Source organism: Protopterus annectens, chromosome 5.part0 (assembly GCF_019279795.1).
Source record: "Protopterus annectens isolate FY-2018-M chromosome 5.part0, PAN1.0, whole genome shotgun sequence".
NCBI classification, from domain to species: Eukaryota; Metazoa; Chordata; order Ceratodontiformes; family Protopteridae; genus Protopterus; species Protopterus annectens.
The window spans coordinates 65,371,312-65,385,492 of NC_056735.1; the positions used below are offsets into that span (position 1 = coordinate 65,371,312).

Consider the following 14,181-nt stretch of genomic DNA (forward strand, 5'->3'; position numbering starts at 1 on the left):
TACAAGCACCATGGAAAACCTACCCCACAGGGGATAAGATCACATTCCACCAGGGCTGCATCTTACCTGTACAGTATTTCTCAGAGGTGTCCCTGGGACTCCTGGAAGCTGCTACTTGGAGCTCTGTAAATACTTTCACCAAGCATTACCACCTGCCTCTCTTTCCTAAATCCAGTGCTGGATTTGCCACAGCAGTCTTACAGGGCCTGATTGCTAGCCCCAATGCTCTTTAACTGCCTCCACCCTTCCTTAGCTTTGGGAATCAACCCAAATGTGATGACTGCAACAGTGAAACACAAAGAAACATAGTACAGTTGTGTACACTTACCATAAATGTAGGTGTTCGAGTGTATTCACTGTTGCAGTCCTGGTTACCCTCCCTCCAGCCCCTGACTTCTCTTGGCTCTACCTTTCTTTCTTGTTTGGCATATATTATATCATGTGTATTTGCTTTTTGCTGGGGGTGTTCCATACCATATAATTGCTTCCTATTGTGGGGGCACCTGGCATCTGGGGCAAGAAAAACTGATGTAATGGTGTCGCCTGCATGTTTGATACCACTGACGTCCTGACGTCATGGAAGAAGCGAGAGCATCCGATGCAGAAATCCAAAGACTCTGGTATTCAGGCCGGCTGAGGGCTACCTGCAGGCAGATAACCCAAATGTGATGACTGCAACACTGAATACACTCAACCATCTACATTTTTGGTAAGTGTACACAACTGTACTTTATTAATCAACACATGCTTGTTTGTCTGTCATTAAATCTTCTTGGGTATAGTCTGACTTTGTGAATGTGAGAAAACAAAAACCTAGTTCAGTATGTAAATCTTAGCGTTGTGGCTTGTGAAAGAATGTCTTGCTATGCCTCAGCTTGTCAAGTTAATGTATTCAGATTTCAGTTGTTACTTATCTGATTGTGGAGTCTCATCCTGGTGACTGGGATTTCATCGTACTGGTACAGCTTTCCAGCTTAACTATAGCTCCTTGCAACTTCAAACTCTCATTTGTTTTAGCCCATCTAAGGGTGGTTCTGAAGTCATGAATTGCATAGATTCTTTGTGCGATCTTTCTGTGCCAGTGTTTTGTATATATTTTGGAATGGCACAGTAACTTCAAATAACTTTGGCCGTTTGGGCAATCTCTTCCATCTCTCTCAACTTTCTGATTTGAAAGCCTGCATTTGCACTTTTCTGTCCTGTAACTCATCTAGTGCAGATACAGATTCTTAGTTTTAGCACTTAAATTTGCTTATTCTTGCTCAGCACTTGGTCAGAACTTGTAAGCACTAAATAAGCTACAAATTACTATCACACTCAATCTTCCTCATTACCTAGAGGAAAACAGTTTTGTACTTACTTTTCTCGCTTGCTTAGAGAAAAACGGCTCTTGTACTCAGTTTCCTCATTTATCTAGAGGATATCTGATGAATCTGGGCATCTTGAAGCAATGTAGAAATTGCCTCATGTACACAGACAACCCTCTCCTCCTACCACCCAACACTGCAACCTGTGAGAGATGCACTTATCTAGCCAAACTGGAGGTAAAGCTCTCTCCAACCAAGACTTATTTGACAGTCATGAGGAGAAGGTAAACATTTGCGCCACACCACACTCATCACAGTCTCACTAAATCTTCACCACCAAAATCCACACATAGTAGCACAAAAACATTCGCGGAGGCTCTCAATAATAATCTGTCTAAGCAACAGAGACCTCCAAAGCAGAAACATGAGCAACCTCCATCCCCCAACACAACCCAAATGACACAGCCCACAGACTGTGTGCCACTCAAACACAGCCAATAAGGCAAAACAATGTACCCAACACACTAGTCATAGGTGACTCTATAGTCAGGCACACTGATGTCCCACTCACCAGGCTAAACAAGAAGGTTACTGTCAGCTGTCTGTCGGATGACAGGATCTGCCACATAACCCAGTGTGAAGCAAATACCTCATAAGTACTTCCAGTCTTACTGTATTCCATACCTAGGCCCTGATCACAACGTCACTAGTTGTCGGTTTTGTGCTAGATTTAACAAACGCACTATAAAAAGTCGTTTTGATTTTGCTTTGCACTACTTTGGCCGAAGGTTCAATTATACGATGCCGTCGGATCAGCCGACGACCTCAATACCGAAAAAATGCAAAGACAAGGATAAAGACAGGCATCCGAGGTCCAAAACCGACAACGAAACCTCTTCTAGGCCAGTCGCCGTTTCGCCGGTTCTCACTGAGGTGGTTTTGCAGTCCCTGACACCCGCTACCTCAGAGCCACAGGCCGCTTCCAACTCCCACGTGGAGACATCTAGACCTCTGGAAACTCGAGGTATTGGGCCTATGGAAACTAATCCCTCAGATGGGTCCGGAGCTGCTGAGCAGGCATCGGTTTCTGAGGGTGTTTTCAGACCTTCACAACTTACCATTAAAACATTAGCCAACACGAAGGTACCATTAAAGACAAGGAAACAAGTACAGCATTCTCCTGGACAGTCCTCCATGCCTAAGAAACAGATGCTTAAAATGGCCGAAGACCTCATTACTCTAATCAGGTGTTCCCATCCCCCTCCGGAGAAAAGGCCTAGGCAGGATACAGACTATGACTCCTCTGATCAGGTTTCCATTTCCTCTGATTCCTCTTCAGACCAGGGATAATCTCTACCCCCCTATGAGGACTCTGATGCTGAAGATTCTATCCCTTCAGCCTCTCCTCCTGAGGATTATTCTTTTGGGGAAACTTTACATACCATGAGGGAGTATTTCCATTGGGAAAGCCAGGATTACTCAGAATCCAAGAAAAGGCTCCGGGATTTCCTCTTATTGCCTCAACACAGGTCCCTGGCTATTCCGCCAGTGCTAGATATTGCGGATGATGTGTTTTCTGAACCCATTTTATCTCCTGACTCTCTGCCCCCTCCTCCAGCCAAGCCAGATAGGTATTATAGACTCCCAGGCTCTCACAAGTTGTTTCTTTACAAAAACCCTTCTGCTGATCCAGAAACTATTTCCCAGGGTCCAAAAGGGGTTAAGGCTTCCATTGCAAAACATCCAGTACCCCTCGGACAGAGATTCCAGAGCTTTGGATAGATGGGGGAAGAAAGTATACACTTCTGCAACTTTAGCAGTAAGAGCTTTAAATTGCCAGTTTCACATGCTTAAGTACCATTTTTTAATGGCTCAGTTAAAACAGAAAATGCTTGCAAGCTCAGAAGCTCCTGATTGTAAAGAAATGCAGGATTTATTGCATGCAGTTGAACAGGTGGGAAAACATACTCTGCAATGTGGTTTTGATTCTTTAGAGGCCTGCAGTAGAGCCGCTGTTACAGGTTCTGTGATTGGAAGACATGCTTGGTTAAAAGAACAAAGTTTACCTGATCATGTTAAGGCAAAATGATTGGATGCTCCTTTACAGCATGATACTTTGTTTGGTGTTAAGGCAGAAGAGGTGTTAAAGAAAATAGAAGATAAAGCTAAATCTATGCAGTCAAGGATTTCTTACAGGTACAGCCACCTCGGTTTAGCAGAAATTGGCCAACAAAGAATTGGTCCTTTCCAGTGTCAGACAGGCCACAGAGAGGCAGATACAGATGCCCAAGAGGCAGATCTCAATCCCAAGGCTCAAACAGACGACAGTGGGGCACCTCAACCCCAAAAGGTGGTGAGGACAATGACTTCCCCTTCGTATGCCAAGCACGTTCCTTTTGGAAGCCCCCTTAGGGGGAAAACTAGCACTTTTTTCACAAAACTGGCAAACAATCACCCATGACAAATGGGTCCTGAATATTGTGTCTCAAGGTTACAGATTCCACTTTCATACTTTACCAAGGCTAAAAGGAATGCCAGACCTGCCACAAAATCAATGGGCAGAGGCACAAAAACAAATTTCAGCCCTCATGAGCATGAGAGCTATTCAAAATGTACCACAACAGGAACAAGGACAAGGATTTTACTCAAGACTCTTCCTGGTCCCCAGAAAGGACAAGGCCTGGAGGCCCATACTAGACCTTTCAATTCTGAATACTTACCTAGAGATTCCGAAATTCAAAATGTTGACATTACAGCAGCTTCTATCCATGCTGGGCAGGAAGGCTTGGCTTGTTACTCTGGACCTCAAAGAGGCATACCTGCATGTCCCTATCAGACACAATTGCAGAAGATACCTCAGATTCAAAGTGGGTACAATGCATTACCAATTCTCTGCACTGCCCTTTGGCTTATCTACTGCGCCCAGGGTCTGGCACCAGTAATTGCATTTTGCAGACAAAAAGGAATTCAAATATATCCATTCCTGGCCGACTGCCTCATTCAAGCAGAGACAAAGGACATTCTTCTACAGCATCTGGCGTTTGTAAAAAGGTTGCTAATTTCTCTAGGGTACACAGTAAAATAAAATAAGTCAAAACTAGTGCCCTCACAACAGATTATATTCCTGGGTGCCAGCTTAAATACAACGGCCCAGATGGCTTATCTCACGCCAGACAAACAAGTTCAACTAACTCAATATTTTCAATTGCTGGCAAGAAAGTCCCATCTCCCTGCAAGAAAAATTCTGCAGGCCCTGGGATTCATGTCATCCTGCATACTACTAATACTATATGCCAGACTGCATATGAGGAAATTACAATGGTACCTGAAAAGTGTTTGGACTCAACACTCTCATGGTTTAGAAGCAGTAATACCAATGATTCCCTGCCTCCAACTGGATGGTGGGCACAGGCATGTCACCTAAACAAGGGTCAGCCTTTTACCCAACCCACAGCCAGGCAAACTCTAACAGATGCTTCGGATTACGCCTGGGGAGCACACATGGCAGGAAAATGCATTTAGGGCAAGTGGACCACAGACCAGATGCATCTTCATATCAAACAAAAAGAGATGTTGGCTGTTCAAAATGTCCTAACAGCTTTCAAGGACCTTCTACATCCAGGATAATTACTACTAAAGACAGACAACACCACAGTAATGTAGTACATAAACAAGCAAGGGGGCACTCATTCTTATCCCCTATGCAGGCAAGCCATGACCTTGTGGAACACAGCTCTAGCATATCAAGTCCATCTGCAAGCACAATTCCTGCCAGGAAAGAAAAATACTCTGGCAGACGATCTAAGCAGAAATGTCATGGTCCCTCACGAATGGAAATTGAGTCCATAAATCTTCAGCATGGTAACGCAAAAGTGGGGATGCCCAGACATAGATCTTTTTGCCTCCCCACTGAATTGCCAACTACAAAAATTCTGCACAAGGTCTTATCACAAACAAGCATGGAAAGTGGATGCTCTTCTGTTCAGCTGGAAAAACCTAAAAGTTTATGCCTTCCTGCCACTGCCTCTCCTTTCAAAGGTACTCCTAAAAGCCAGACAAGAAAAAACACAGATGATCCTGATTGCTCCAGACTGGCCACACCAGCACTGGTACCCTATTTTAAGGAACTTGGCTCAAGGCCCACCATGGATTTTGCCTCAAATTCCACACCTTCTGACTCAACAAAACAATCCGATCCTGCACGGTCAGCTCAAAACCCTAAACCTGGCTGCATGGCAGATACATTAGTCAAACAGACAACACCTCTCTCTAAAGCTGTTATGGATGTCATTTTGGAGGCCAGGAGGCCTAGCACCAGGAAAGCTTACTCAGAAAAATGGAAGAGATTCTGTGCCTGGAACCAGGCTCAATGCCTTGACCCTCTTGTTCCAAATATTCCTCAGATTTTACAATACTTAACTGAGATGCTGGACAGAGGCCTATCCTTCTCATCAATTAAGATCCACGCCTCTGCCATTTCTGCACATTACAACACGGATCCTCCTTTATTCTCTCATCCCTTGCTAAAGCAGTACCTCAGAGGGGCCAAAAACATAAGACCGCCCCCGGAGAGCACCAACACCAACTTGGGACCTCAATTTCGTTTTTGAAAAACTGACCCTACCACCTTTTGAGCTAGCCAATACAGCCGATCTAAACTTTTTATCATGGAAAAGAACTCTACTCCTGGCAGTAACTTCAGCACGAAGAGTCTCAGAGCTACAGGCATTAATGGCAGTGGAACCTTTTATAATTTTTCATCAGGACAGGGTATCTTTAAGGACAAACCCTGCCTTTATGCCAAAGGTGGTATCTAGTGTGGCTCTTAACCAAACCATCCGTTTGCCAACTTTTTATTCAAACTCCCAGAATAAAGGGAAGAAACTTCCGCATTCTTTGGACATAGGCAGCTACACTTCTACTTGGACAAAACAAAGGCTTTCAGGAAAACTGAGCAACTGTTTGTAGCATATGCTGCAGGATCACAGGACAAGGCTATCCCAAAGCAGACTATATCCAAATGGATAGGACACTGTATTCGGTACTGCTACACACAGCATGGAAAATCGGTCCCAAATAACATTAGGCCGCATTCCACCAGGGCAACAGACACTTCAACAGCCTTTCTCAGAGGAGTACCTACCAAGGAAATTTTGGAGGCTGCAACTTGGAGTTCAGTGCACACCTTTACCAAGCATTACCATCTGCCTCTACTCTAAATCCAGAGCAGGATTTGCCACTGCAGTTCTGCAAGGCCTCATAGCCAATCCTAACTCTTTATAGACCAGCCACCCAACCTCAGCTTTGGGATTCTACCCAAGTGTAATGACTGCAGCAGTGTAACACGATGAACATAGTACAATTTTGTACCTACCATAAATGTAGATGTTCGAGTGTTCACACTGCTGCAGTCCAGGTTACCCTCCCTCCATAACCTCTGAACTAGCTGGACTTATCTATACCTTTCTATCCTATACAACCTTTGGGGTGTATTTGCTGGTAACTGAAGGTATTGTTTTTATTGTATATTTTTGATTAGCAATATGTATTGCCTACCTACTTGGGGGCACCTGACATCTGGGGCAAGAAAAACTGAAGAAAATGGCGTTGGATGCATCTTGTATACCCCTGGCGCACTGACGTCAGAGAAGAAGCGACAGCAACCAATGCCGAATCAAGACTTTGGAACTCAGGCAGACTGCGGGACCGCCTGACGGCAGGATAACCCAAGTGTAATGACTGCAGCAGTGTGAACACTCGAACATCTACATTTATGGTAGGTACAAAACTGTACTGTAATGCTACTCATTGCTAGAAGTCTAAATATCAGAAATGCACTCACTCGAGGCACTCCTTAAAATGGAGAACATCGATATCTGTGCAGTGACTGAGAACCTGGTTCAAGGCTCCAGCGAGCACCCCTGCACTACCAGACTATAACTCATACCACACTCTTCAGCCATGTAACCTGGATCGAAACACCAAAGGTGGAGTTGTGTCCATATTCATTAAGGATATCCACACCTCCAGACTAGTTGCTCAGCGTAATGCATCTGAGGTTATCCAAGTGCAACTAACACTGGGCAAAACTGCAATCCAAATTATTCCTTGCTACAGATCCCCCACCATGCCCCAGGATTCCCACTCCTCTTTTCTTGATGTACTGGAAAATATTAGGGTTCAACCAAACACCCTAATAATGGGCGACTTCAACTACCCCACCATTAACTGGGAAAACTACTCGTGTACCAACTTTTTAGCTCAACACTTTCCGTAATTCATAAACTCCGGTGCCCTGGATCCAAATTATCCACACCCCCACCAGGGGCAACAATATCCTAGACCCTAGTCATTACCAACATGAGTGACCGGTGTTCCACACCTGAAGTCAACTCCTCGTTGGTCCGATCCGACCATAAGCTAATCACCCTTGATATCCACATCCCGCCCCCACCCCCCATTAAGGAAACCACAGTAAAAAAATTTCTCCAAAGCCAACTTCATGCATCTCAAGACAGAAGTGGTGAACTTCATGACACCCATGCAGATGGACAATACAGTTGCAACTGCTGAATCCTACACAAATGCACTCTATAAGCACTTTTTACGAGTGCATGGATCGTGCTATCCCAAACAGAACCAAGACGCTATCCTCCAAGAAAAGGAAGCCAATCTGGTGGTTCCCTGCCATAAACAAACTGTACAACAGAAGGAAGAAACTGTTGCAAAGGAGAGTAAAATCCCATGAGTGAAGGCGCTCCCTGGTCAGCCTCAGTAAGAAGCTGAGATCCCTTATAAGATCCTCCAAAGCTAGCTACTAAAACAAAATTGCCACTAATTCCAAGGACAACCACAAAGCATTCTTATAGCTTTGTCAAGAATCTCAGTGGCAACACTCAGATCTGCTCTGAGTTACAACACAAAGGCAAGAAAATTACAGAACCAACTGATATTGCCAACATCCTGGCAGATAGGTACAGGGCTAACTTTACCCCCCTCTCACCCCCTAAAGGGCCCATATCTATACAGGAAGAATACAGAGTCCCTGTATTCACAACTACGCAGGTAAAAGCTGCACACTCTAAAGCCAAAAACACAGCATCCATGGGACCGGACAACAACCCAGGCTGCGTTTTACACGAACTTCAGAACGAACTGGCTCCCCACTTAAGTGCCATGTTCAGTGATGGCCTCGCATCAGGCTTTATGTCCACTGAATGGCGCACAGCAGCAGTAATCCCACTCCATAAAGGGGGAGCCACCACTGATCCCGGGAACTATCGACCTATTAGCTTGAAGAGCCTGGTCTGCAAGGCCATGGAACGTATCATCATGGAACTTGTAAACAAAGATATTGGTAACCTCCAAACTCTGGATCCCACCCAGTTCGGGTTTGTGAACCTGATCGACTTCTTTGAGGCAGTTACCAAAGCCGTAGATGAGGGTAAGGTGGTTCACACAGCCTGTTTTGACCTCGCCAAGGCTTTCAACACCATCCCCCATTCTGGAATTATAGCTAAACTCACTAAAATAGGTATAAATCCCTACATCACAAGATGGGTTGCCAGCTGGCTCACTAACAGAACCCACACTGTAAAAGTTGCAAACTCCAAATCTGACCTCAAAGCAGCGACAAGTGGAGTACCACAGGGTTCCGTCCTGGGACCTCTCCTGTTCGGTATCTACTTCTCTGAAGTACAGGCTAACACAGAACGCCTCTGGCTAACGAAGTTCGCAGATGACTGCAAACTAGGAGCCATAGTCAAGTCCCCAAATGATGTGGACATCCTACAGAAGGGCCTCGCTGAGACAGATGCCTGGTGTCAGAGCCATGGCCTCAAGCTCAATACCAAAAAGTGCAGTGTCATCCCCTTTGTTAAAAACTCTGTACCCATGAACTACCACATAGGCAGCAATTGACTTAACACCGAATGAGTGATGAGACCTTGGGACCCTGGTGGACAGTAGTCTCTCCTTTGATATTCACATTGCCACAGTAGTCAGAAAGTCCTTCTACGTGGCACACCTCATCATAAAAGGGTTCTCATCCAGGAAAAAAGAGGTAATTGTTCCCCTCTACTTGACACTCATTAGACCCATTATAGAGTACAACGCCCCTTTTGGAATGTACATCACAAGACATCTGCAGCAGCTAGAAAGGCCACAGAAGTACCTCTCAGAGGATTACTGGCCTCAAACAAATGCCCTAAACTGACAGCCTCAAAAAACTCCAGCTTTACTCTGTAGCATATCGCCTACTCCGAGGTGATCTCTGCCTAACATAAAGCTGTGTCAAACCCAGAGCTGTTGGACATGCTACACCTAAAGAAATCCCAATCCCTCCGTGCTACACACTCTAGGGACCTAAACCTTGTCTCCACAATAAACAGGACATGCTGGAGGGATAGATTCCTGTCCCAGAGACTTCTCATACTCTGGAACAGGCTACCCATCTATGGCAAGCAAAGTTCTTCATTAGCACTCTTTAAGAAAAATCTTGATGAGTGGATGGGAAATAGGAAATACACCCCGGGGATCACTTCTGTCTCTCTGCTCAACAGTGGCACAGGAAGATAACTTTCTTGGGTGGCGTTAGCCAGGGAACCTTGTTGGCTAGGCTTATGTAGGCCCTTGGGCCAATAGCCTAGTACCACCCTATGAACTTTAGTATTGCCTCTGGTTTCCTCTTTTCATCATTTAAAGTACTGGCCTCAGCTGCTCTGTTTTGCCTTTTTATTGCCTGGTCTTTTTTCAGCTATGTATTGTAGGAGTCCTGTTGACTTCTGTCCAGAAAACATTCCATCATTTGAGGATTTTTTCCAATCCATTAAAAGCTTCCTTGGATTCTTCTGTAGTAAAGAGTAGGTAATTCTGGTTGTCACTACTGGTTTACAGCATTGAAATTTCAGTTGAACTAAAGGAGAAAGCGTCTCTGCCGAATATTATGAACAAAGGCCTTCCTCCTGAGGTATGTAGCACTGAGCTTAGTTCAAAGTAATGTACGCACCATACCACATAGTTTTACAGGCTGGTGAACTTTGTCACTTTTCATAGAACATTTTTGCAGTCAAGTCCAGATGTCTAAAAGTCTTCTGCCATGGCATAGCTCATATCTGCATTTCTGTTTTTTTTTTTTTGAGTTAATACTGTGACCCCTTTCATATGTTGGTGGCATCAGGATATTCTGCATCTTTCTAAATCCTTCTGCCTCAAATCTTTCCACATTCTTCTTCAAGCTTAGTATGCACATTATTCCTCAGAGACCTGATCTCAGTGTGTGCCATTTTATTTTGAGATTTAAACGAATGGCTGTGGGGCTGTTAAATTTCTTCTGAATTTTTGGCCATTTATGATTCTGTATCCAATAATTTCTTGCAGTTGCTGTTCTACAGGCTTGTTCCCATGGTTAACCAAAATGTTTTTGATATATTGCAGGTTGTCTTTAAGCTCTTGCTAAATTTGTCCTTCTCCTTTGCGGTATCTGCAGTCTTAACCTGACACAGTCATTTGTCTTATCGAAGAACATAGTTTGTCTGTTTGTATTTGTTTTATAGCACTGATTCACATGGACATTTCTGGAGTCCTCCTGGAAGCACTGTCTGGTTAAGTGACTTGAGTCACACAGGTAAGCGGGGGCTGAGGGAATCTAACACTGTTCTACATGAAGCAGCTCAGTAACAACACAGTATTAATTCATTTCCTTAACTGTCAGTCCAATTTTACATGATAATGTTTTTTATTGTAATTTTACATTATGGAAGTGTTTTCCTGCTGGCTACAGTTGCTATAAGGAGATTAATGTTTACAATCAGTCTTGTAGACTTTCATTTTGTTGGAAGAAAATAAGACTTTACTGAGGGGAAGCCGAGAATCTCAGCATCCTGCTCCCATGTTTTGGCCCAGATGGAGTTGGCAGTGCTTTTTTGAGGCATACAGAAGTAATCTAGAAATTAAATCTGCTAATAATGATATCGCATTTACTTTGGGGATACAAGTTCTGTGTAGATAAAGAAATAAAAATCTGTGATGCAAGCAAAAGGGCACCTGTATAGGGCAGGCAGACTAGTCAAATCCTGTAGTGCCGAAGTACTTGTGTTTTGCAAACGTCAGGAAAATTTTCAAGCCTTGTAATGCGTGCGTGTTGAGCATTGCTGCACCTTGTGCATGAAGGCCAGCTTTTTCTTGCTTGCAAGCTTTAATTGTGTAGTCCAGCTGTCATAGGTTTACTACTATTAAATTCTGTGGCTCTCCACCACTGTCATTGAATTTGTCACTTGTTCTGCTTATTTTCTTTTCAGGGACTTGATATTTGTGTGGAGCAAACTGCAGCTGAGAGTAGATTCCTCAAAACAGACTTTTATTGACCATTGCTGTCAGATTTTAAAGATTGCCACAAATGTGAAAGTCATTTTCCCATTCCTAAAGGTCATCGAAACAGAAGTAAGTATATGTATACATTTTACATTATATAAAAAGTCTTGTCACTTAGTTTTCTAATGCACCTCAGCCTTTGAGATAGTTTAGTTTTGTGTTCACTTCTTTTCTTGATCCCATATCTCACAGAAATTTCCTCCATCTTCTGTAGCTCGTTTTGTTTTTAATCCATACATTATTTTTTAAAGATGATGTGTCATGGACCCATCTGACTTTAGGAGACCTTTCTTTTTGGCATGACTTTAACCCCACACCTTTCGCACAGTGAAGTCAGTGCAACTTGTGTGCAACTGCTATGATGTTCTTAGTGTTTCACTGTTGTAGTCATTACATTCGGGTAATCTGCTTGCAGGTTGCCCTCAGTCGGCCTGATTAACAAAGTCTTGGGTCCTGCATCGGTTGCTGTCCCTTCTTCCATGACGTCAGGGGTATAAAACATGCAGCTGACGCCATTACATCCATCTTTCTTGCCATGCAGTGCCCGAAGCAGAAGTAGTTCGCAAGTGCCGGTTGGCCGACTCCTGAAATTTTCATTTTCGAGTTTCAGAACCAAAGTCTTCAACTAAAATCTAAGTACCCCGTTGGGGAAACTTTTTCTTGCTCCTTTCCGATGTCAGTAAAAGTTACTAATTGCATTACTTGTGGAAAGTAAATACCTCAAAGATTTTCATTCGTACTGTATTCCTTGCCTGGGCCCTGACCACGACGTACTTTGTGTCGGTTTTATGCTTTATTTAATCAGCGCACTATCCATAGTCGGTATATTTTTGCCTCTAAATATTTCGGTTCTCGGTTTAATTATCCACAAATGTCGTTGGTTAGCCATCCGACTACCAGGATTCCGAAAAAAAACACAAAGATAAAAACAGAGACAGGCCTCCGAGGTCCAAAACTGCCGACAACGCTTCTCCTAATTCAGTCGCCAGTTCACCGGTACTCCGTGAGGTGCTTTTGCAGCCCCTGATACCTGCTACTTCTGATTCGCAGGCCTCTACTGAGACCCATTCGGAGTCCGGTATGCCGCGAGATACTTCAACTATGGAACCCGCGGATGTCTACCTTGGATGGGTCCGGAGCCGCTGTGTCTGAGAGTGTATTCAGGCCTACGGACTTGCATATTAAATCAACGCCTCCTTCATTACTTAGGCCTAAGTCTCAATCCATGTCTAAAAAACTGACGCTCAAGCCTCTGTGCCTAAAAAACAAATGATAAACATGGCTGAAGATCTAATAACTCTAATCAGGGGTAGCCCCCCCCCCCTTCTAAGAGGCCTAGGGCTGAGCTTGACTATGAATCTTCTGATCAGGATTCTGTTTTTTCTGACTCTTCTGATGACCTGGAATTGTCCTTACCCTACTTATGAGGATTCTGATGCAGAGACTCTATTTCCTCAGCTTCCCCTCCTGAGGATTTTTCTTTTGGGGAAACCTTACATACTCTAAGGGAGCATTTTCATTGGGAAAGCCAGGAATTTTCTGATTCAAAAAAGAGGCTTAGGGATTTCTTTCTCCTACCTCAGCATAGGCGTTTGGCTATTCCTCCTGTACTAGACATTGTTGATGATGCTATCACGGAATCCAGTTTGGCTCCTGATTCCCTGCCTCCTGCTCCCACAGGGTACCGGAGTCCCACAAGTTCCTTTTCAAAAATCCTATTGTAGATCCAGAGACTATTTCACAGGGGCCCAAGGGCATTAAGGCTTCTACTGTTAAAAATCCTACCCCTTCTGATAGAGACTCCAGGGCGCTGGATAGATGGGGTAAAAAAGTTTACATTTCAGCAACCTTGACCAGAGCTGTAAACTGCCAATTTCATATGTTAAAATATCAGCAACATGTTATTGGACTGCTTAAACAGAAAATTATGTTGATTCCTGACTGTGTGGAAAATAGACTTACAGGATTTAATGCATTCTGCTGAACAAGTTGGAAAACATACTTTGCAATGTGGTTTTGATTCTTTAGAGGCCTTTTGCAGGGCTGCTGTTACTGGGTCTGTGCTTAGAAGGCATGCTTGGCTTAAGGAGCAATCTTTGCCTGATCATGTTAAAGCTAAATTGTTGGATGCTCCTTTAAATCAGGACTGCCTGTTTGGCAACAAGGCTGAAGGTTTTCTTAAAAAGATGGAACATAAAGCTAAATCTATGCAAACTGTTAAAGATTTTTTACAAGTTCAGCCTCCTAGATTTAATAGGCACTGGCCCTCTAAGAATTGGTCCTTTCCAGCCTCTTCCAGGTCTTCTCAAGCCAAACCCAGACAGCAAAAGCCCCAGGTTTCAGTCCCAGGGGACTCGCAGAGCTAAGCTGTGGGGGCCTCCACTTCCAAGTCTGGGAATAAGAAGACTCTCTCCCCACATGGTAAACTGTCTCATTGACTTCCTTTTAAGATTTCTAAGCACTTGTCTTCTGACTGCCCCTTTGGGAGGAAAGATTGCTGTTC

The 14,181-nt window shown here is 44.0% G+C and overlaps 1 protein-coding gene across 4 annotated transcripts in view; it reads left to right on the forward strand.

Annotated features, from left to right (window-relative positions):
* Positions 1-14,181, forward strand: part of ZNF654 (zinc finger protein 654) — a 1,580,889-nt gene that overhangs the window by 1,381,913 nt on the left and 184,795 nt on the right. For all 4 annotated transcript variants that reach the window (XM_044072140.1, XM_044072137.1, XM_044072139.1 and 1 more), the window contains exon 7: positions 11,606-11,747. In XM_044072140.1, coding sequence (XP_043928075.1) covers positions 11,606-11,747 — 142 coding nt within the window. The remainder of the gene's footprint in view (positions 1-11,605; positions 11,748-14,181) is intronic.